The 25,121-nt window shown below is 48.0% G+C and overlaps 1 protein-coding gene across 12 annotated transcripts in view; it reads right to left on the reverse strand.

Moving 5' to 3' along the window:
• Positions 1 to 25,121, reverse strand: part of Gramd1b (GRAM domain containing 1B) — a 234,647-nt gene that overhangs the window by 32,512 nt on the left and 177,014 nt on the right. For 10 of the 12 annotated variants that reach the window (XM_029543023.1, XM_029543022.1, XM_029543019.1 and 7 more), the window contains 2 exons: positions 6,958 to 7,168; positions 1,056 to 1,076 (listed from right to left, as the gene is read on the reverse strand). In XM_029543023.1, the coding sequence (XP_029398883.1) occupies positions 1,056 to 1,076; positions 6,958 to 7,168 (232 nt within the window). Of the gene's footprint in view, positions 1 to 1,055; positions 1,077 to 6,957; positions 7,169 to 18,724; positions 18,749 to 19,612; positions 19,783 to 25,121 lie in introns of those variants that run through there. The other 2 variants (XM_029543024.1, XM_029543028.1) reach the window with 2 other exon arrangements.

The following is a 25,121-nucleotide window of genomic DNA, read 5'->3' on the forward strand; positions in this document are numbered from 1 at the left end:
TGGCGCATAGCAGCGTGTGAGAAGCCAGAGTGTTAGCTGACATGTGTCTAACTTTAAGGGACGACTTGATACCATGCTGGAACACACACGTGGCCCAGGGGGATGATTTGGACCCACAGCCCCACACGAAACATGAGCCCTCCCTCTCTGTTCCCTCCAACCCCGTCAGTCCAGCATCCTGACAGCTTCTCCAAGCCTCAGCTCCCACTGGAGCAGAACAGAGGAGGTAAGCAAGTGGGAGTGGAGCAGAGGAGTGGTATTCTCAGCATAGACCAGCTGAAAGAAGGGGAGACAAGGGTCTGAAGCCAGGCCACAGTGTGCCTCAGCTGGCCAGTCCCCCCGAAGGTACAGAGCATGTGGCCAGGGCCAAGCTGAGGGACTTTACCCAGCTGTTCTTCCAGGAAAGAGTCCAGGGACACGCACATAACCTAGTCTATATGATAAGGAGAATGGAGCCCTTGCAGGGACTGCTGATTCCACAAAGCACTCTCAGAGTCCAGAGCTGGATAAATGGCCACTAAGGATGACCTAAGACCCTGCTTTACAAACCAGAAGGCAGCCAGACTTTCAGTAGGAGCATGTGGAGGACACTGCATGTCTATGACACACTCTGTCATATAGAACCAGCTCCTCCACAAGATGCCTTGCCTAGTGACGCTAACTTTAGCCCTAAGTTCATACCTCCTGTCTCACCCTAGCCACAGAATACCGCCTGGCCTTGAAGCAGTCACTCAGTCCTGGCTGCTCCCTACCTTCCTCCAGGACATTAGATGAGGAAAAACATGAGGTGGGTCATCTCTTCATGTTCCCAGATCAAGCCCTCCTCTCCAGGACGTACCCATCCTGCTGTAGAAGAGAACTGCTATGTCTGCTTTGTGGTGAGAAGAAGAGGTTGACAAGGGCAAAAGCTCCTAAGACCCAAACGGTACTTAGCATTTCTTGCAACCCACCCCCACCCCGACACACACACACACACACACACACACACACACACACACACACACACACATTTTTTTCTTTTATTACCCAACAAGAAGAGAAACAGAACTACTTACATTGTACCAACTCTGGCTTTTCTGTAAAGACAAAAATAAAAAAAGAATACAATTAGTTAGGGAAGAGACGATAGAAGTGGCCAGAGTGTTCCTTCCCCCTGGGATGAAAGTAACACAGACAGCAGAGGGTGGGCAGGGAGAAGGAACCCAAATGCAGCTGAATGCTTCCCATGTCGATGCTCAGGAGGGTCCTCCTTTCACAAGACAGCCCCAGAAAGGAGGCCCAGGGAGCAGTCCATGCTGGAAGCCCCCACCACAGCTGGGGCGATTGGAGATGCAGGCAGTGGCAGCACCAGCTAGCGCTCAACCAGAAGGGAGTCGGAGCCCCATCGCCAGGTCCTACTGATGGGGAGGTGGGATACGTGGTAGGCATCCAAAGCCTGGTCCCCAAGTGGGTTCTGACTACAAGCAAAGTAGACACGGAGCCAAACACGGCCTCCTGCTCCAGATCATCTCCCCTGTCAAAGGCAGGGCAGCATGTTTGGGTGAAGGAGGAAGAAGGGGCTGTCTTAAAAAAAAGTCACACTATACTCACAGCTAGAAGGTGAGTAAATTCCTTCTATCCCAACAACCGGCTGACCTACTAACAGCTAACAAATGGTTGGGGTTCTGCAGGAGAAGGAAGTGGAATTGTGTCATCTCTAAAGGATTCTTCCAACCCATGGTGTTATATATAACTTGGTATTCATAAAATCATATTCTGTCCCAGGTCTATGGTTGGGGAATTCTCATTCTGATCTCCCCATGGGATCTGAAACTTTTGAGTGAAAGAAGGGGGATGGTTAGATTGTGTCGTGTCTGTCTCCAACCTCTACTTATCAGCATTCTGCTCTGATGTTGGAAACTTTACCAACAGGTCAAAGCCTCAATGAGATACCAGAGGTATGGAGCCTACACATAGTCATCCACTTAGAGCTTGTGTCAAAGAGACAGCTAATAAATGCACAGCTGGGCAACCACTGTGTCAGCTAGTAAAGGGTGTGTGTGTGTGTGTGAGTGTGTGTGTGTGTGTGTGTGTGTGTGTGTGTGNGTGTGTGTGTGTGTGAGTGTGTGTGTGTGTGTGTGTGTGTGTGTGTGTGACAGGATGGAGGTGACTATGAACCAGGGATCTGTCACTGTGACCACAATGATGACCAGATGACCATGTGATCTCCTTCTCATCACCAACTTCTTCCTTTGAACCAGAAACCTGCCTGACACCTTGACCCTCTACCCTGACACAGTCAGCATAGTGGCCAGAGATAGGGCGTGGAGGGGGCACAGGCATGAATATGCTTTTCCCTCAAACAGATTCCACTGGCCGGCCTGGCCAGGACAGCAGGTAGCAACGCAGACATTCAGTTACCCTCTGCTAGGAACTCTTTGTGGTCATTCCTCAAAAGGAATGGTGGTCTCATCTAGAAAGCATAGTCTTTTACCACAGTGGCCTCCAGAACTTGAAGACCAAACCCACATAGCCAAGACTATGTCATCATAGAGTAGGAATTGCTACCTTGTAGGAAGGAATCCTGAGCCGGAACATTCTCAAGTAGTTCAGCTAAGTCTATTCATGCCTGGAAAGGGTGGGTGGAGCTAGAAAGTTATACCTAGCTGGACCATCATTTCTATAGATCTTTTTGGGAGTTCACAATGGCAACTGACTCTAGGACTTCACAGAATGAGGTTGTGTTAATTTCACATCATGATGAGCACAAGTATATTCTTGCAGCGACTGACCAAGCTATCTATCCACAGTGAACTTGTACTACACTAACCCTGAGCAGGCTAGTCACTGCTTCCCAGCTGAGGAAAATCTCTCTCAACTGCATCCAAGCACTTCACTCCTTGGAACTTTTGTAGACAACCCTAAGTGGAAAAGGGTCACTGGGAACAGGATCCACTGTGATCCTCAAACACGGTGCCTGCCCCCTCTCCCCCATAGAGACAGAAGTAGATCTTCCCTCTGTATGCACTGACATGAAGATGCTAGTTCCTTCAGAAACTACTTGACACAAACAGCTTCAGACTCCCAAGACCTTTCAGTTAGGAACATCGGTCCCATTTCTAACTAGCTCTGTGGTACCTTTATGGCTAATATTCATTACCTTATAAAGTGAGGGTCTAAGAAAGGATGTATTTTTTTTTTTTTGCCTTAATTTTATTGATTTAATATATGAGAGATCTGCTGCATATACATCCACCTGCCTGAAGAGGGCATCAGATCCCCCTATAGATGGTTGTGAGCCACCATGTGGATGCTGGGAATTGAACTCAGGACCTCTGGAAGAGCAGTCAGTGCTCCTAACCACTGAGCCATCTCTCCAGTCCCGAAAGGATGTCTTAAGAATTAAAAGAAATGAGAAAGGTACCCTGTAGATTAAAAACTTTGGAGGCTCTGCCCCTGACCATATCCCTACACAACTCCTCTGCCAAGCACTGAGGCAGCCTCAGAGACATATACACTTACATGTCCAGGGAGATCAAGACTACCCAGCAGGAAGGAGTTTCTAACCCTGGACCTGCCTTCCTGGGCCGAGTGCTAAAGGGACCTCCTGGGAAGGAGGTTCTTTCTCAGAGAGGCTTCAGGCCCCGGAGGGTGACAGAGATACAGACAGACAGGACAGAGACTGCCTACCATTGTAAACCCATTGCTATGCCCCTACCTGGAGGAGAGGGCTAGAGCTCAAGAAGGCACAGAACTAGGGAGCCTCTATCAGAGGGTTCAAAGGGGAGAGCGGGGGACGAGAGCACAGAGCTGTTAGAGGCAGGATGGAGCTGGAGGACTTGTTTTGGGTCTCTTTGGCCTTTTCTACAAGGAATCAGACAAGTGAGAGCCAGACGGAATGCAAGGCTCCTAGAAACACACCCAGACTACCTTAGAGCAGTTTCCAGCATCTAAAAGCATCTCCTAGAACAAAGGCTCCGTCTGGAAGGCGAGCTGATGAAGGGGGGAAGAGGGAAGGGAGACTGGGACCAGGGTCTCTACATTAAGCATAAACTGGAGCCGGGATGCAAAAAACAAAACAAAACAAAACAAACAAACAAAAAAAACCACAAGGTCTTACTTTGATCAGATTAAGTCTGTCATACTGAAAAGAAAACCACAAAAATTAGAATTCAAACAAACAAACAAACAAAAAGGTGAAAGGTCACAGGAGCACCAGTGCCATGGCACCGGGCACTGCCAAGCACCAACACAGAGCTAAGCTGCGCGGCAGAAGCCAAGCACTGAGTGGCCCTATCTACTTGGCAGGCCTGCAAGGGCAGAGAGCAAGCAGCTCTCCAGAGCTGGAGGGGCAAGAAAGCATGTCCTGGCTCCCTCTGGTGGACACAGGCCATCACTACCGAGTGCGGCTTGACCGTGGCCCAAACGCGCTGGTTTCTGGGGAGTGACAGTCGGCCCTGAGGTCCTGTAGCTCCCTACTCTAAGGGGGATGGATGCAAGAACCAGCCTCAACCCCTGAAACTGTGGTGAGAAAGGTGAAGTCTTAATGATTTCCTGTCCCTAACAAACAAAGAAATGGAGGTCGGATGGGGGGGGGGGAGCGGGAAGAGACACTCTTTGCAGGAGTGGCCCAGTTATAGTTGTAGTGAGAACAGTTCTAGCTCACAGAGCCTCCACGCAGCTCTATCTGGCCACCTTGAAAGGGTGCGCCTCGGGGAAGTAGGTTTAGACGCTTTGGCCACACCCCTGCAGCACCTTCTTGAAGTCCAGTCACGGGGCCCTGCATTGAACCCTTTTCCCATGGTGACTCTGGTGTTGGTCTTCTGCGGTCTATGTGTCTCACACATGCACGCTGCAGGCTGACCACGGTTGCTCCCCAGTGCAGTTGTGCACCGTGGCCCTCCCTCGTCAGCTGTCAGTCAGCCCTGCACTGCTCCCGGAATGAGCTAGGCTTGGAGGAAAGAGCTGCACACTTCACCTGAGGATGGGAAAGACTCAGCAGCTGTGGAGAGGAGGAGGAACCTGGTACCCACATCCAGCTGGGTTTTCCTTCTCCCAGAGCCTGGAGCCCTCTGGTACACACTTCAACTAAGGCAGAGGGGCGAGCACTGGCATAGTGGCAAGAGGTCTTGTACCACTCCTGTCCCCAGCTATCAGGCATGCCTGAACCTGCCTAGCCTCCTACACCCACAGAGGACTCCCACTGGCTTCCTCATTCCAGGCTGTCCCCCGCTGGCAATAGGCACTTAAAATCCTGAGAGCCACATGGTACACTTCGAGTCTGAAGGGCACGGTGGGCAGGCTCGGCTGTGGTGCTTCATGTTCTTCTATGCATCGGGAGTGGATAGTGGTGTGGTGTCCTTACTGAGGACACTCACAGACCCTGTTGTAAGTTGTCTCTCTGATCTAAGTTGGCACTTCTTCAAACAATCGACTTCCTAGGCCCTACTGCCTTGCCACCAACTGTTCACCATTGACTCACTATAACTTCCCCTCAGAGATCTGAGGGCCCTGGGTAGAGGCTGGTACATCTCCCTCCCACACTCACAGACCTAGAGCCTGGTGGGTACTGTCAGTCATCATACTCCAGGTTCTGGTACTGTACCCTCTTTAATCAAAACCCAGGTCTCTAAGCACACCGTGAATGAGTACCAGAGTGGTACAAGCAAGTCGCAGGGGTTGCCCTGCCATGTAGCTCTCAGGGGTGGAGGAAAAGATGAACGGGCCTCACTTCTGCCAGGGAGGCCACCGTTACCCATCCAAGGGTCACACGAAACAACAGAGTGACTGAGTGGAGGTTCCACGCCCACAGGAACGGAACTACCCCCTGCAGGACTCTGCTTTTAGAACGTGCCACGCAAGGAGGGAGACACATTCCCACTAGTGGTTGTGTTTGAGAAGCAGGCAGACACGGGAAGGGGATGGGGTGCGGGTGGGGTGGGGTGGGGTGGGGGTGGAGTCTCTTCTCTAACATCAGGTGCAGTGGGTGTGGTCCCTCAGTGACTTCCAAGCCAGCCTGCCGAGGGGTAGGGGTGAGGAACAGTGGGTTCAGCCCTTCTGGGAAAGGGACCAAGCAGGACATATGGGCAGAATTGGCAGGGGTGGAAGGAGGGATGCTCAGCACTACAGACAATTCAATACTAGAGGGGAGATTAAAAGACAGAGACAAAAGATGGCTTACTTTTGAGAGGCGCTTGTGAGACTAAGACCATGCATGCAAAGGTGTTTGGAAAACAGTGGGGAGAAGAGGAAGAAAGAAATCAAAAGACAAGTTCAAGTGGGGTTTCTCCCAAGCCTCCCGAGGGGTCCCCTTTCTCAAGCCCTGCGACTCCTGTTGGTTTAGGAGCACCTGAGTAGAGGCGCCTCTTGATTGCCAGAGGCCAGGAGGATGGAAGGAGAACTCTGGGGAACCTTAACCATGTGAGGGAGGCCTCTATGCTAATACCGGGACCAGGAGCCTGGGTGCTCGCAGTGAGGACAAGCATGAGAGGGAAGGAAAAGCCCTGTGACTATCCTCTCTGCAAGATGAGTAGGACATGGGCTGGGACAAAGGTAAGGCGGGGTGATGGCCAAGGAGGAGGTTAAAAATAGCCCTCCGGAAGGTTCCCTGAACTCACTCTTCCTGGCAATACAGTTGTCCCAAATAATGTTCCTTTGCAGTTCAAAGGGCCAAATTTAACGAAGGATTATAAAGACGACACCTCCTGATCACCAGAGCTTCCTCCATATCTCAAGGGTCTTGAAGTTCCTGAGATGCTTACTGAGAGATGGGGAGCAGGGTGGAGAAGGGGCACATGACTCGGGACCCTCCCTGGATGATTAACCAGGAAATCTGATTCATTCAAGAGTCTCCCCTGCTGACCCTGACCTGTGCTGACCTCATCACATAGACACGGGGCTGTTCGGTCACATGAGTACCCAGTAGCTTCCTGCGACTAGCTAACAAGGGGCACCAAGTCCCCAGCATGGTCTGCTCACCTTGGAATTTTTACCACCGCTCCGACCAGACTGTGAGGAGCAACTGCGTTGCACACCCTGCTCCGGAGTGGATGGGGACTTGTCCGAGGAGTGATCTGAGCCCTTCTCCACCATGGTGTCTCCGTCCTGGTTCTGTGGTGTTGGTGAGCGGGACCGCTTCCGGAGGATGGGAGAGCAGGCTGGTGTGCTGCGGTTGGAGTTACTGGCAGTGCTGCAGGGGCAGATGGAGACGGGGAATGAGGTGGAGAGGGAAGAGGAAGGAAGGAAGGAAGGCTGTGAGTGACGGTCAGCCAGAGACCCATGCAAAGGAGCCAGCTCAGGGAGCCCAGGCAACAGGCTGAGGAGACAACCCAGCTAGGGACTTGCTGCACTGTAATGCTGCTACTGGCCAACAGGGAGCAGTAGTGCCGGTGTGAAAAGGGAACTAGGACTAGAAACAAGCCGTTAAGAATTTAAATATTCACCCATCCATCCGTGAACCTACCCATCCAATCCTGCTTGAGCTTTAACTATATGGAGAGAGCTATTACGGAAGATGATTTAGACCCTGAAAGAATCCCTTGATGTCACCAGTTCATTTTATACACGCTTTGTTGCAGCACTTGCCTGTAGTGACAACCCCGCTTTTCAAAGCATTCACATACATATTATTTCATAGGCAAGTTTTTTTTTTTTTTTTTTACAAATTATTACGTTATTTTATTTTGCATGTATGTGTGCAGGCATGCATGTGCCATGGGCATACCTGTGGAGGTCAGAGGGCAACTTGCCAGAGTCTGTTTCCTCCTTCCACAGTGTGAGTCCTGTGGAATGAACTCAGGCCACTGGCTTGGCCATCTCGCTGGCACAGGTACCATTATGTGTCTCAGGACATTCAATTGAGTTAATAAAGGCAAGGACCACTATCTTTCTGTTTAAAAGATGAAGCTAAATCCCTGATAGAGAGAAGAAAGTGACCCAGGGCTAACCTCAGAGTTTGCTCCAGATGTAAGTCACTCATAGCCTGGTAAGTTACATTGCTGTTCTACTGGGGGGTGGGGGGAAGGCTTGTTCTCACACCCCCTACCCAAAATTCACCTTTAAAAAGTTCCTTGTACTTCTCATGGCACTAAATCCAGTTATACCGAGGCGTTCAATCTGTTAATACAGTAAAGACCGAAACTTGGCTTGTGTTTTCAACGGAATAGAAGAGGTGAAGAGAAAAGGGCGGTGAGGAAAGATTGAACTCATTTTGTTCTGTTTTCAGAGAACAGAGAAAGCAAAGAGCTGGGCAGGGAGGGAAGAGGCAGTGGAGACAGGAAGGCACAGCCTGGGAGACAACATGGCCCCAGAGCAAGGTGACAGGAGGGACAGGACCCTGCCCACCTGCTCAGGAGCCAGACTAACCCAGGAAGCCTTTCTGCCAAACCACATTCTGGCCTTGCCTCAGGACAGTGACATTGGCATGAAGATCTATCTGGCTGTAACCTCAGATGCTCCATGGAGACATTTGTAAAGCTTACCATGCCCTACCGCCTGGATAAACTCAATACAGAGAGAGCATGCCCCAGCCCATCCAGTATCGCTGGGGAGGGGGAGGAGGCAGGGTGTGGATTGGTATGGAGTGGGGCCGGGAGCTCTACACGTGTACATACACATATGCACAGACCACACTGCACACGTGGGAATTAGAGGACAACTTGAGGGAGTTAGTTCTCTCCTTCCACCATGTGGGTCCCAGGGATCGAACTCGGGTCTTCAAGCTTGGAAGCAAGCACCCCTGCCCACTGAGCCATCTCTCTCTGCTGCACTGGATCTTCTCATGTTGCCCAAACTAGAATTTAGTTCTTCTCCTTCACCTCTGTGCCCACTCTTGCATCTGTCACTGAGTGAGTCCCCTCTGCCACCAGCCTGGCTCACAGAGACTTCTGCCTATTCCTTGCCCTTCTCCGAAGGCACCGTCACTGCTCAGAAGTGGCATCTCTCTCATTGCACCCCACTCCGTCCTACTCATTCTGTTTCCATAAGGCTCATTATTCCTTCCTTCCTTTCCTGTACTACGGTCCTCCCTCAGGTTCTCAAGGTGTCTTGCCTGGACTTGTCCAATAGCCTTAGCTATGATTTCAGTGGGGGAAAAAAAAAAAAAACCCTCCACCCAGAATACTAGGGGGTCATCGACCCAACCATGCTTGGCTTCCACTACAATCCTCTTCTATGCAAGAAGAAATCCCTGTAACCATAGTTCTGCACCTCAGCAGAGTTATTACTAGCCTTGCTACACTGCTAAACCTATTAAAAGATCAGCCATTGTCCTGTAGATTTGGACACGCTGCTAAGCAAATAAAACCAGTTCCTATGCATTTTATGTAGTGACTTACCTTTCTAACTCTATGACTTGCCCTTAACCTGATCCTACAAGCAGTTAAAAAGAACTGCTGTTATATTTGGTGATGGGGCACTGTAGAGAGGACCAATATTGATCAGTCAACAGACAAGAACTCTGACCTGAATTCAGCAAGAGTCCTGTAACCCTTGGCCTGTGAGAAACCTGAGCGAGAGAAGGGCTCTGGTCAAGGTGATATGACTGTGTCTGTGGCCACATGGCACAATGTTAAACATCCACGTTCACATAGGTGAATAAGAAAAGATCCCGTGCTTAGTACATTTATCACGAGGCAGAGCTACACATGATCTGTCATTGGAATATAAGCTACAGGTAGACAGGTGGTGTGAGTCAAGAAAGCAGATGAAGGGGAAAGGGAGAGAGAAGAAGAAAGAAGGAAAGCAAGAAAGGAAGTACGGAAAGGAAGGGGAAGGAGGGAGGGAGAGCAGGTGAAAGTGAGAGAAAGGGGGGAAAGAGAGAGAGTCAGAGTGACGAAAAGCTTTACGTGAAGAACTGGGTTCAGAAAATGTAGCCAGGTAAAGGCATGAAAGTCAAAGAAGGGCAGAGAGGGAGAGGGAGGAAGGGAGGGAGAGAGAGAGAGAGAGAGAGAGAGAGAGAGAGAGAGAGACCAAAAGCAGCATGAACAGAATGAAAGTCTTAAACAGCATGGGAAACAGGAGAAACCGCTTTGAGCAGAAGCACAAAGGATGCCTACAGCCCTCCAGTCTCCCTAACAATAGGCGCACTAAGACCCTGATGATGACCCCTAAGCCAGGAAGATATTCACTCGTTCCCACCTCTCCCAGGTAAGCCTGGCAACAAAGACTGGCTCATTCCTGACCCAGTTACTTTGCTCTCAAAAATAAAAGCCCATCCTTGAACCTGCCCTCAGGGTCTCGCACTATGCGTGGTCAGAGCCCTCTTCCTAGACTCGGGTCTGGCTGGCATCCTTGAGCAATGGGGAAATGCAGCTGGGGACAAAGGTTTTCTTTCTACCTAGTGACTCTCTTCAGAAGCTCCCCAACCTGGCACGCCCTGGCAGCTGCGCCACTTTTCTTGGCTTCCCTTCCCTCTCCTTAGTCCTAGTGAGGTCCCTCGGGCACAGGCAGACCTTGTCAGAGTGCCAGCTCCCTGATCAGCCACCCATGCATTTTTTTTTTCAGAACTCTGAGCGGTGCACAATGGTCAGCTGGAGTTCTTTATTCGAGATTATGTGTTTGTCTTTATGAAAGATTGTTTCTGCCCCAGATACTGCAAAATATATACCTGCCACTCTGGGTGCCCTGTTCCTCCACCTTCTTGAATTACAGCCTCTGTCCTTGCAATCTTCTGGTCCCACCAGCACCACAACCCTAGTTCATTCCCGGTCAGATTCCCAAACCCAGTCCTATGGAGCCCTTAATGATGGCATGCATGGCTACAATACTCTCAGTGTCAAGGAGCACTGGTAACTTTTAAAACATGACTCTCCGATCTATTCTGGGGCAGTGCCATCTGGAGAGCACTGAATTTAAAATCTGGGCATTGTACCTCAAAGCAGTAGGGTAGGGTAAATTTGCCAATGTGTCATATGAGCAATTCCAGCTTGGAGGCCCTTTTAAGCCATTTGCTTTCTGTGTTACCTTGGTTCCTGAGTCTTTATTTTTCTCATTTGAAAATATTTAGCATAATGTTTGATGCATAACCAGCCCCAATAAATAGCTGAGTCACAAAAAAAAAAAAAAAAAAAAAAAAAATGGATCCTAAACTCCCTTGGCCTCTTTCCTCGACCTCTTGGCCCACTGGGGTAAGTGTAAACAATGTAAATGTCACTGGACATGACTCATGGAGGATGGGTGGTGGTGATGGTGGCTGCAACACAAAGTGTGGTACTAAAAGCACAGGGTCCCAGTCTTGGCCCCATACCATCTCCAGCTGATTTCCAGAATCCACATCTTAAATAAGTACCACACAAAAGCTCCAAAACCATTATGCCCCAAAAAGCATCCTTTGAGGGATGGAGAAATAATTAATATATCTATACATCCTTGGTTACAGAGTCTTCTTTATAATGCCACAGGTAGGCAGACTCACTGGAACGGTAAAAAATCACTTTGAACTCATTAGACGACCTGCTATTATAGAGAGCTGAAGCAAATCTGATAGAGCATAGGCAGAGGACTGTGGTAGACGAAAGCAGGACCCAGTGGGGTATCCCTGGCTTGTGGTCCTCTGCTAATTATCACTAGCACGCACAGGCATCTCATCCTGTCATCTGGCAAAGGCTGATTCTTGTACTGATCGACATATGACCCATCTCAGTGATGCTCTAAAGTCTCATTGATAATCCTCCTTTGTTCTTCATGAGTCCGCTGCAATTATCCGTGTCAATCAGTCGCCCTTCCTTGAGTTCGCTCCTAGCCTATGTTCATGTGTCTGAGATAGGACACGGGTATGTGTATGTCACACTTTGCAAAGGATTTACTTGCCGCTTGCAAATGCCTCCATCAGTAAGCCTGCCCACCTACACCAATTTCAAACTCAGAGTCTATAGAGGCCAGTGGTTATTCTTCCTCATGTTCTTGCTTGTCCACTGAGAGTTTCTGAATTTAATGTATGTGCCCACCACCAAACACCACAGCACAGTATGCAGGAACGGCAGACCCACTAGGACTTCAAAGGCCTCAATTGCAAATCCCAGCTGGGTGCCTAGTTCCCCTGACATAGCCTTCCTAAAGAAGAATCAGTCACTACTTTTAAAAAATTATCCTTCCCCAGTCAGTACAAAGACACATCTTGGGAATTTTGCAGGAACATGCAGCTTTGGGGATGCAGGAGGAGGTTGAAGTGGAAAAGATGGAAAACGTACTGTTGCCTTTATGCAAAGAACTCCCTGTGGTCATGGATGGAACTTGTTCTCTGAATACCTAAAACCTGAAGTCTAATTCTGGAAGAATTCCACCCTCGAGTCAGTTTTGTCCAGGAAAGAATGCCCAATCACATCTTGTAGAGCAGCTGCCTATACACCTCTGTGGGGTAAGGGTACTTCCAGGGGTCAGCTACCTTCACCTATTGGTTCCTCTTTCCTAGTCTTTAGAATTCAAGGAGCATGGGTTCCATTGGTAAAGTGCTCACCATACAACCACGAGGACCCTAAGTTCCATTACCTATAAGCTTGATACAGCAACATGTTCCTGGTACCCCAGTCCTGAGAAGGAGGCTCCTTGGGCTGGCTGTTCAGCCAGTCTAGCCAAGTTAGGGCACTCCTGGTTCTGTGAAAGATCTTATCTCAAAAAGATAAGGTAGAAAATGATCCAAGAGAATATCTGATATTGACCTCTGGAATTCATGTACACCTGTGCACAGGAACAGATACATGCCCATCACCATAGAGCAAAACGGAAAACGTAATAACACAAGGGATGCTTAAAACTGCTTTTCAAAAAGAAAAAAAAAATTGATGAAGTAATGACACAGCCCGTTAAACACTCACTGCCAGGTGGCCACCAGACCACCTTAACTTCTTCCCACTGGGTACATACTTGCTGGAGAAGTCTTAGCAGTGACTTCAGTTGATGAATTAACTGAGTAAGTGACACATTGGCACGATCCATGTAAAATCTTGGGCCAAAGAGAAAAAAGCAGAACTTCAGTCACCCTGACGCAGTAATGGGGAAACAGAGGGCTGGTCAGGGCAAAGACCTTTTCGCACTCAAGCCAAGGAGAAGGACCCTTCTTCACAATGGCTGAAGCCTCCATCTACCCCAGTCCCCACTGCCTGGCCTTCCTGCAGCTCGTTGAGCCCAGAGTTTGGAATTCAAACCAGGAACAGACATGACAAACGCTATTTTTCATTTCCATGGAGACCAGAGCCTGCAATGGAACTGGGGCTTCATGCCTGAAATGCCAAAACAGCCTGAACCACTTTTCCCCCTCTTCCTACAAAAACAAAATAAGTTTGTTTGGGTCCTTCCAGGGGAGGGGAGGAGCCAGGGTTGCTGCTATCTCTGTAGATAATTCAAAGAGAAACAGATTATCGTCTCCATGGCTAACACTGGGTATGCTACAGAGCCAGTCAGAAGTCAGACAGCTGGTCACACTGGCTCCTAGTCCGTGCTTGCTGGGGAGAAGGACTTGCATCCTCCAAGGCCTGTACCCAGAGGGCATCGAGCTGCTTTCCCCATTTCATCTTGTATCTCTTTATCCCTGTGGCTTTCCAGTCTCCCTGGACCATTCTCTTCCTCAAACCCAAGTTCACCTCTGCCTGAGGGTTCCTACTTGGCCTCTGTTCTCCTCGGCTAAAGTTTCACATATTGTTCCCCACCACCACCATTGCACCAAAAGTCAAGTGTTGCCTCTGTGCAACAGTTTCCTGAAGGACCACTCACCTAAGTGACCTTGCTATTCCCCCACACCCATCACTCCCATCACTCCACCACTCCTTTATCTTTCCTAACCTTACAGGAGTTGAATAGTCACGCTTTTGTGGTTTCACTTTTTCTCACTATAATGAACACTGTTGGGGGTGGGGGTCTCTAGAGAAGTTCCCCCAGTGCCTCTAAGGGAACAACGGCCACCCTCTGGGATCACATGCCCTAAGTGACCACAGGGCTACCCATTCTAGCACTATCTTAGACATACCTTTGTGAAGCCGGCCAAGTCGGCCTTCCTTATATCTCCAGCTCTTAGTCTTTATTCCGACTTCTGAGTTGATAAAAACTGAAATATGACATCACTTCCAAACTCCTGGCTGGCCTTGCCATTTTGTCTAGACATCAAAGTATCTGGGGTTAAAATTCTGAGCTCTCTGGTGCCCCTGACAAATCTTTCTGTGAACCTGTGTTCCTTGTCTGTGCTCCTTGTCTGCCTTACCTGAAAGAGAGTCTTAAAAGGAATAAACCCGCACAGGGTCCTGCAATTGGCCATGGAGTGAAAGGGGTTTAAAGTTTAATGCAAATTCCCAGTGAAGAAACTAGATCTCATTCCTAAACCCTGCACCTTCCATGTAGCAGAGGCAAAAAGGAGAATACGATACTATACTGACTCCCTATTTCCATAGCACAGAGACTCTTAAAAGAAGAAGAAGAAGAAGAAGAAGAAGAAGAAGAAGAAGAAGAAGAAGAAGAAGAAGAAGAAGAAGAAGAAGAAGAAGCATAAAATGTTAAAATCACAGACAGAACCTGTTAATGTGCTACAATCTTGTCTACCCAAGAGTGTTCTCAACGGAGCAACTGAAAATTGGGGATTCAGTTCTGCTGGGCTGGCTGCATGATCTCTAACAGCTTAGTTTGGAAGGGGCCTTACTGGTCATACTTCCTGGGGTCCCACACAGCCTGGGGTCCTCTGCATGGGAATTTCAATAATGAACCAATGCAGGCAGGTACTGGTGTCTCTTAAAGAGACCTTATCAATGATCTCTCTCTCTCTCTCTCTCTCTCTCTCTCTCTCTCTCTCTCTCTCTCTCCCTCCCTCCCTCCCTCCCTCCCTCCCACTGGGCAGTGGCTAGGTCAGGTCATGGTTCTTTGTATCCATCTACATTAAACATGACACTGGACACAGAGCAGGGACTTGGCTCTAAACTTGGCTCTAGCAGTCTTTGGCAAATCTAAGTACAACTCTACCCAAAAACATTTCAGAACCTTCAAGGCTCAGGAATACGGGACCTTGTCAAAGCAGATGCTAAGCTATCTCAGGAAGTCCCTTGGAAAAGATTTTCAGTCCACTTGGGAGACCGCCAGCTAGGCAAATAAAGCAAGGTGGAGTTCAACTGAATAGAATTTCCAGCTCCTGAGTTTGTTCCTCATAAACCCCTCCCCCAGCCTCGGCAAAATAAAAATGGCTCAGGGCTAGGGTGAGGGGAAGAGAGCTCACCTTGGTAATGTGCTTGCCTCACAAGCATGTGGATGAGATTTTGATTTCGCTTCTGGGGAAGCAGAAGCAGGAGGATTTCTAGAGCTTGATGGCTAGCTAAGCTAACCCAGTGGCTGGATTCTAGGCCCATGAACGATCCTGACTCGTGAAGATAGTTGGCATCCTTGAGGGTGACACCAGAGAGGTTGCCCTCTGGACTCCACGTACACTCAAAGCATATATGTGTTTCAACCCACCCCATCCTACCCCATTCATCAGTGGAAACATGTTCTATGACAGACCATGTCTTGACATAGGAATAGCATCTCTAAGAATTGTCTAATCTGGACGATGAGACAGATGTGTAATTAACTAACACCATGTGACAGGAACTGCTTGGATTTAATGGAAACCTCTCTCACTCTTCCTCATAGGTCAAAGAACCAAAGAACTGCACAGCAGAAATTAGGTGGCCTTTCTGACTCAGTGTATGATCTCATGGTGAACCCCTCCACACTGATTTAATGGTTAGAGGAAAATGAGTGTATTTTCTTCACCCCCCACCCCCCACAAGGATATGAGAAGGAGGGTGGGAAAGAACACATGGAAACACTGAGAGACTCAGCATCTCTGGGACAGAAGGGCTCAGATCTGCACTAGGGGACGCGTGCAGAAGCAAGACACAGGCAGTCTGAGCCCACAACCAGCTCAGCATCGCAGCTTTCTCGGTGGTCAGGGCTACATCCACACAGGCAGCAGAGACTGCCATAGGACTCTCAGATGGAAGATCCTCGATGGGCAGGTGGATGCACACAGAAGAACCATTTCTCTCACAGTTCTCACCTCGTTGGTACAGCCACCTGCCAACCCTTTTTTTTGACCCCTCAGATTCAAACGCAGCTCTCACTTATTTTCTATCACTGGCTGTGAAATTAAGAAGGCCTGAGTTCAAATACACAGCACACACATAACAAGCCAGACGTGGATGCACATGCCTGTCACCTCATCATTGGCTGCTGGGCACGGGTAGAGCCCAGGAGCTTGCTGCTCCAGCTTAGTAGGCCTAGCTTGAAACAACATACTTCTGGCTCAGTGAGAGACGCTGCCTCAAAAAAATAAGGTGGTGGATAATAGAGGAAGACCCCCCCCACAAAAAAAATCTTCATCTGGTCTCCCATGCACACATCCATGCACAAAATCATGTGCATGCATGCATGCATGCACACACAGAGGCATATATATACTTTATATAAAACCATTATGCTAAAGTCGCTGGCATTTAGAATAATGAGGACTATTGGAGGGAGAAGTCTGTCTGCCTGATTTACACTATATTCAAGAAAGAAAAAAAAAAAAAACCCAGAGCTTTCTTGATAGTTTGTTAGTCCATTTGTTTGTATGTTTGAGACAGAGTCTCACTATGTAGCCTTGGCTACTCACTATGCAGGCCAGGCCAGGCCCAAACTCATAGAGATCCACCTGCCTCTGCTTCCCAAGTACTAGGATTAAAGGTGTGCCCAGCCACACCCAGAACTTTTTAAAAAGTACATTACAATTAATACCATTTTCTTTCTTTACAGTTCTTAAGCACGAGGTCAGGTCCTGGGCTATAACTTCTTCACTCCTCATCTCCTTTACTGAAAGTGAAATGTATTTCCTCAAACTCGTCTCAGATATTAAAACACACTATCCCTCTCTCCAACAACTGTCCATACAAATTTCGCTTGCATTTGCAGGGCTGGGGATCAAACTGAGGCCCCAGCAAGTTGGAAGCAGGCACTTTCCCACAGCGGCGGCTCCAAGCGCCAGTCTCTAGTCAGGTGGCACTCTGACACATCAAGGGATGGACTGGACACAATTATTTGGCATGCAAATCATTGACCTTTTGAATAACTCAAATAAAGCTCAAACTACTTCCTGTAGCTTCCTATCAAAGTTCTTCCCACCCCCTCCAAGGAAGCATAAATCTCATTTCTTTCCTATAAGCATTATGTATGTCCATAGAGCTCCCATGCCGGTCTACACGAGCTGATCCCTCACAATAACACGAGGGTTGATCCCTCAACGCTGGCTAGTTTCACCGTCCTGCCCTCTGAATTGGAATCTAATTGATCGCAGCCCCGATATGCTGGTGAGCCCAGACATGGCTGTAATACTGCAGAAGTGGTCCAACAGACTCAGAATAGAGCAGGATGATCACCCCCACCCCACCCCACCCACCCTGCCCCATGTACTTGAGAAATCAGAGCGCAAACCTATTTTTGGAGCCTTCTTCTGAATCAGGGAAATCTAGAATTAGTCATTTTCTCTTTTGGGCCTCTGGGTACTTGCTTTTACCTCATCCTTGCTAAGGGTAGGGGTGTCTACACGTGTTACATACTGATGTACATTCCTACAAGGAGCACACCCACACACCACTTCCCCTCACTAGGCGGGTCCTGAGTTCCGGTGCGGCGATGAAGTCACCCAGTTCTTTTTTTTTTTTTTTNTTTTTTTTTGGTTTTTCGAGACAGGGTTTCTCTGTATAGCTCTGGCTGTCCTGGAACTCACTCTGTAGACCAGGCTGGCCTCAAACTCAGAAATCCGCCTGCCTCTGCCTCCTGAGTGCTGGGATTAAAGGTGTGCACCACCACGCCCGGCTTAGTCACCCAGTTCTTATTCTCAAATGCCACTAGGCTTATATCTCTAAGGGATATATCAAAACCACGGACCTTACATTCTTACCTGGATGAATTCATAGATTTTATATTCTTAAATAGCTTTAAAAAAAAAACAAATAATAAAAAAAAACTGTAGCACGTTAAACTTTCTGGGATCCAGAGAAACGTTCTATTGTGAACACACCCAAACTCACTTACTCAGAGTGACTCCCACTGTCTGAGACAGACTCAGGTACCTCACAGAGACCCTGGGGCCCACAAAGCCAAGATGCATACAGAAAGAGTTCATCAGCCTACACAAACTCTGGGCAACTTGTGAGGATCTTTTCTTCGTGTCCATGTTTCCTGTGCCGCAGACAAGGAAACTGTTTGACTGGAACACCACACAGCTCTGAAGGGCCGTGGATCTGCTCTCTGTGGCAGCAGAAATGTTTAGGGCCACTAGAGTGGGGTTAGAGGGGAAGACAGCAAAAGTTCCTACCCTTCATTTTATCCTCACGCGATATCAAAGTCCAAATCACACAACGCCTCACAAGTTGAACACATCAGCAGAGTCTCCACTCATCGCCCACTGACAAGTTCTTTAGGAGTTACTTTCAACTCGTCGTGACGGTGACGGTTACTCTCCTGCCTCAGGAAGCCCCACAAAACACCCCTTCCTCTGTCTCTCCCCCAAGCCTAGCTTTTCTCATGTTGGTCCCAGACTTCTCTAAGCTGGCTAGAGCTACCATTATTCAAGGCTGGCTGTCAGGAGAGGCGAGGTGAGGCAAGGACCAGAACAGTTTGCTAGTGAATGTCAAAGAGAGCAGAAATCGCTTCCCCTAGCCCTGGCAGAACTCGTGGCTGAGGCCAGAGGGAGGTGGGTAAGTTCCCCTACCCCCAACCACCACTTCCTTGAATCAAGTAAATAACTAACCATGCAGGGAGGTTTGGGGGAGTGAGACCCAGCCACTGAGTGTCTATTTTCTCAAAACATATGGCAAATCTCCGAAGCAAGTGCCAGCTAAGTCACAGAAAAAAAAAAAAAAAAAAAAAAAGCAAGTTCTTTTATTTCCCAGTGGCAAGTTGCCTGCATATGCTCTCTCACCCTCTCTTTCTGTTGGCCAGATCCATATGCTGTATGGTCCTCTCCCTTGGCATAAGCATTATCTGTCCCTATCTTCCTGGTCACCACTCTTGTCACCACCTACCCACAGGAAGTCAGTGGGTGGGGAACAGAAGCACATGGCCGGTCCAGCTTCCCCCAGCAGCTCCTGGCCACCTCTATGACGCACCATGAATTCCATCCCCTGACCATCGATCTCCAGTCAGAGGGCCCCTACCAAGTCTTGCTGGTAAAGGGGACTCCATCAAGTTCCAGTCTACCCCAAGGCCACCTCTCAGTGCTGGACCATTCAGCTCAGCCCAGGTAGTGCTCATGGTGAGAGGTGGGGAAGATGGAAGAAAGGAGAAAGGGCCAGGAGGGAAAAGAATGTGGTATCTCTGCGCCACGATGTCACACTGGCTGCTCTCTCCATCCCCGGACAGAGAACAGAAGCAATCAACATGGACTCCAGATTTACTCTGCCTCGGAAGGTCTGTGTTCTTGGCAGCCCTGAGCAGCCAGTGCCTCTCTTGGAAAAAGCACACAACCAGACAGACAGGTCCATGCTCCAGGCCCCCAGGGCCCCCACCCCACTCCAGGACATAACCGCCCACTTCCCAAAATTCCCACAAGGAAACAAAGATAGACTGACATACACACACACACACACACACACACACACACACACACACACTCGCGTCAGCACGAGGTAGCACTAACCTGGAAGCCATTAGGAGCGCAGCAGAGTGCAGTGCAGAAAACTCATTCATTCATGCATTGGGCAGTGGGGGCGGGGGCGGGGAGCAGGGGCCCTGAGGAGGTTGGAGGGCACTCACCTCCATACCCATCCAAAAGCCCTGTGTCTACTGGGGAGGGGACTGGGAACACGCTTACATAGGCTGGGGGGGNGGGGGGGCGCTCTCCTGCTCTGCCGATTCCTACTGCTCTGGAATTTTAAGCATGGCACCCTTTTATTTTCTTTTCCCCCCACCTCCCTCTGTGGCTGTTATTTGGTGTGCAACGGAACAGAAGTCCCTTTGCATTTGTGTTCTCTCTCTCTCTCTCTCTCTCTCTCTCTCTCTCTCTCTCTCTCTCTCTCTCTCTCTCCCCTTCCCTTCCTCCCTCACAGACAGCTGTTCTAAGCTCAGGCACGCAGGCGCACAGGCGGCAGACACACACACCCTTTCGAGCAGGAACACACACACACACACACACACACACACACACACACGCACACTCACACACACACACACAGGCAGCCTGCCGGTTTACATAACACAACTCTTTGGTGCAGTCAGCTTGCCAGCTCTCAATTATTCATGCCAGCTTGGAGGGCAGAGCTACTGGGGCTGCAGGCGTCACGTCTTCTTCATCCCCAAATCTGACAAAACACAAGGCGATGCTCCCGGGGAGCCTCTGCTCCCCTCGCTGTCACCCATTATTTCCCAGGTGTTGCCTATTAGGTCAACTTGTATCAAGGAGGTGACGCTAAATAAAAACACAGGTGCTGAGCTCCAAATAGAAGCTTGCATCCTTCAGAGGATGACAGCTGCTCTCCCCTGCCTGAGCCCTGGGAATAGGGAGAAGAAGGAAGACGGCACTGGAGACTATAATCTGTTGTTCAGGACAGCACCTCGCTGACTGAGGCGGCAGGCTTTCCAAGCAGGTCAGACGCTCACAGACAGAAGAATAACGCCCCGCGTTGAGCATTTGCCACCAGGATGAAGTGGGGTCATCCGAGTTCTCCCATTCGAAGCTGTACCTCTTAAAACTGTATTCTCTTTGTCCATTCATTGAGATGCAGTATCGGTCCCCACGCATGCCCCGGGAGAATGTCTGTCTGCTATCCTATTCAGTCATTGTGCTAACACATATCTTTCAAGCTATTCATCGCTTGCGAAGCACGTGTTCATATGAAGTGATTCAATTCTCCACACAGCCACCTTTACAGACTTATGTGGCCCATCTAACAGATGAAAACACTGAGTCCCGGAAGAAGTGAAGGTACTACGGCAAGGAGGGAGCTGTTGTTTAAATGAGAAATGTCCCTCACAGGCTTATGTATTTGAACGTTTGGCTCCCAGCTCTTGGCTCTGTTTTGGAAGAACAAAGAACCACCTAGGCATGGAGCCTAGCTGGCAGACATAGAGCCACAAAGTTAATAATTATAGGCTGCTTCCAGTTTGGGCTTGAGATCTTTGCTTCCTGACTCACCAGATATGAACAGGCCATCATATCCTCCCACTGTCACGCCTTTTTTTGCCACAATGGACTGTATCCCTTCCAACTGTGGGCCAGAGTAAACTCTTCGTCCCCTGCTTCATGTCACAGTTTCTGTCACAGAACAAGATAAGAATACAATGCAGAAGCTAAATTGGCCACCCAGGTCACCTGACTCTGGCCTCACAATAATCAGCTACCTGGGTTAGTGTCCCATGGTCACCAGAAAGCACACAAGGTAAGCAGCTTAAGAGAGGAGAGATTTTCTTTGGCTCTGTTTTAGAGGTTTTAATTCACGGTCACTGGTCCTATCTTGGCACATCATGGCGGAAGTTCGACGAGGAAGAAACCTGTTCACCCATGGACTTGAGAAAGCTGAGACAAAGGGAGCAACTGCAGTCCTGAAATTGCCTTCCGTGATCAGTCCTCAATAAAGTCTCACTTTCCAAAGTCTCCTCTCCTCCCCAAAGCACCACAGGCCATTGCACCAATGTACCAAAGCACCACAAGCCATTGCACCAATGTACCAAAGCACCACAGGCCATTGCACCAATGTACCAAAGCACCACAGGCCATTCCTTCACTGTGTGGGCTTTTTGGAGGAGATTTTAGATACAAACTACAACAGCACTGTCGAAAGCCCTGGGTGTACTTGACATATTTGGAGAACTACTGTCTGTTGAGGGACGCAGGAAGGGAAATCCAACCCCAGATTAACGCATGAACAATGACCACTACATCCCAAACTTTAATCCCTTGAGAGTTTTGTCTTAGAGCTTCATGATAATATCGCATCTGATTTTCTAATGCCTCTCCCTTAGACCCTCAATGAGTGCCACAGGGCTGACAGACACAGTCTCCCTCTCTGGGATTTCGTATGAGGTGGTACTTGTCTGTCAGCTTGTACAGGAGAACATGTTGTAGATGGATAATCACTATTCCCACCGCTGCCATTTGTATCCTGCTCATCAAACTCCTGCTGCGCACTAACACTTCCTGAGCATCTGGTAGGAGAAACACACACACACACACACACACACACACACACACACACACAAAGCAACAACTCATTCTTTAAGTCCTTGGCCCTGTAGCCTCATCATGACAGGTCTTTTCAAGACCACTTCTTTCTACTTCCTGTTGATAGAGTAACAGTCTTGTGGGATCAAAGAAACGGGTGGGTTTGGACTGTCTGGTCCCACTTCAGCTTCTTAAAGGCATCTCAGTTCCAAAGATAGGCACACTGGCAATGCTGAGGGGCCTGCACACTGTCTCAACTCATTCTTCCTTCTCTGTCATGAGCTCTACCTCCTACCTGACTCTTCTCTTACTCCACAGGATGGCCTTGAACTTGGGTCAAGTCTTGAGTCCAAACTTAACATCTAACCAACTGCAATTTTGCATCTGTAATCTTTTTTTTTTCTTTTCTTTTTTTTTTTTGGTTTTTCGAGACAGGGTTTCTCTGTATAGCCCTGGCTGTCCTGGAACTCACTCTGTAGACCAGGCTGGCCTCGAACTCAGAAATCCGCCTGCCTCTGCCTCCCAAGTGCTGGGATTAAAGGCGTGAGCCACCACGTCCGGCTTGCATCTGTAATCTTTAATAGGTCACTCTACCACCCCTATCTGAGACTCAGTTTTATACATATAAACTGAATATGTGTATACATACATACATACATGGCAACACACATATCATGTAAAGGATGATGGAACAAAGGCGTGTGAAAACAGTCACAAAGATTTGGGTGGATCCCCTCCTGTGCCCCTTACAAATTGAAGTATATGACTCAGAAGTCAATGCAAACTCTGTGTTCTTTCTGCTGGTTTTACCTCCCTAGGAAGGTTTAGGTTATTCTTCTTGTTTTGCCGGCTCATGGGAGTACTGCGGATGATTAGCCAGTACCTCCACACTGAGTTAAGCTCCATGGGGATAGTAGTAAGCAAGATGGTGCTGAGTCAGATGACCATGTGCTTCTTGTGCCTACCCCAGCTCCTCACTACCACGATGTGCCTCGGAACATACTGCGCTGACTTTTCAGAGTACTCCCATGTCTATTATAAAACACAGATTCATCTCACTCTTGTATAGGACTATTAGCATGTTCATGGTTTATACTGATACCACTAGTAAAAAGATCAGGGATAAGACAAGTGTAACTTCAAATGCGGTATCTATTGAGTACTATCTTTATGTTTTATATGATGACATAACCACACGAAGCTTCAGATTTGGGGGTCTTTAATATAGTCACAAAAACCAACATAACACCAACATGTCCTTCGATACTGGTTTGACCAACATAGACATCATGCACAAGTTATGTATCAAGTAGTTCAGAAACTGCTCTACTGTGTTACGGAATGTAAGTTTCCCTTTCTTTATGCAAGTGCCTCATTTGGGTTAAGTATAAAATAATTGTTAAGCAAGTGATTTCATGTAATCCTACCAACAAAATCAAAGACCGGGGCTCATGATCTCCATGCTTCAGATGAACGTAAAAGAGAGGATCCTGTGACTTTGCTGTAGTTACAATAACTGAACATCAGGGCATATCTTCCATGGGCTCACTCCTTCTCATCATGCTACAGGAAAAGCGGCAGCTCCTGACCTATCTCAAGGTCCAAGCCACTTACTAACAACATCTGTCAATCACAGAGAGTAACCACATAGCTAACTAGACTTCCTCTGATGAGTCCTGGCCTCTGTTTTGGTCTCTATGTGTCAACAGCTAAGCTATAAGCACCTACATGCCCAAACAGCTCTTCTTTAAATTAACTTAGGAAACCGAGGTAAAGCTGATAACCTTTTCTGAATTAAACCTTTTCCAGAGCAAACAGCAGCCATGTTCCCAAGGAAAATGAGGTTTCTCACAGTCCTGTGCAGTACTGAAAGCTTGCTCCAGGCAGCACTCTGGAGAAATTAAAAAAATAAAAAGTATGTCTGCAAATCCTCTTGACCCAAATAGTCTCACTGAACTCAGCAATACTCAACTGTTTTATGTAAAGAAGGTTGCTGTCCGCACAACCTACTGTTCCCCACAACTGCTTAATTGTTGTTGACAAGAATGGGAAGCTGTGATCACAGGATAAGTCTTATTATATCTATGAATCTTATTTGCATCACAATGAAGACTTCCAGAGGAAGCACTCAGCCATTCTAATTGGACCTGATTTTGTGGAATGATATAGAATGGTAGGCAAAAAAAATTAATGATAATAATAATCTGATTGTCTTGTCTCATCATCCCAGTCATGGGAGCTTTTGTCAAGTGTAGACAGACATCTAGAGCATTCCTGAAGTATGTGGGATATGTCAAAAAAAAAAAAAAAGATTTGATGTTTACAAAGAATCTTTCAAATGCTAGGGACAAGGATAAAAATTTCCACAAAGTTTGCTATAAATTAGAAAACTTTTTATTTCAAACTGGTTAGAAAGTTGAGTGTCAGAAATCTGGCTTTTCTCGGGATTCTTGGCTATTTCCATAAATACCTGCTCAAGTAAAAGGCATGTGATGATATAATTTGCTGTAGCATTCTGCAGCGCAAAACACCTTCAACGATTTGTCTCATTCTTCCTTCTTTGGCCAGTTATCACAGTTTTTGCCCCTTGGCTCTAAATTCACCCTTCTTTGTCCTGTCTTGTGATGGTGGAGCTGTTCCCCGATGCTTTTCTACTTTGAAGCCAGACACAGCATTAGGTCTTGCCAGTAGAGGGCGACCGAGAAATGCTACAAATAGAATATTCCAATGGGCAGTTGCTTTGCAGCACATCGAGAACTTTCATCATACACTGAGCCTGAGCCACACACGCCTTCTTGGAGGAACTGAATCTAGGCCTTGCAGTAGGATCTGTTTATAGGCTAACTCTTTAGCTAGTGTTCTGCTTCTAACTAGAGGGTGTGAGTGCTCCTACTATATCTGTGATTTTTATTCCTGACTTAATTTTTCTCTGTGCTTTTCAAAAATACATGTTAATGATTCTTTTTTTTTTTTTTTTTTTTTTTTTTTT

This window comes from Mus pahari, chromosome 10, assembly GCF_900095145.1.
Source record: "Mus pahari chromosome 10, PAHARI_EIJ_v1.1, whole genome shotgun sequence".
NCBI lineage: Eukaryota > Metazoa > Chordata > Mammalia > Rodentia > Muridae > Mus > Mus pahari.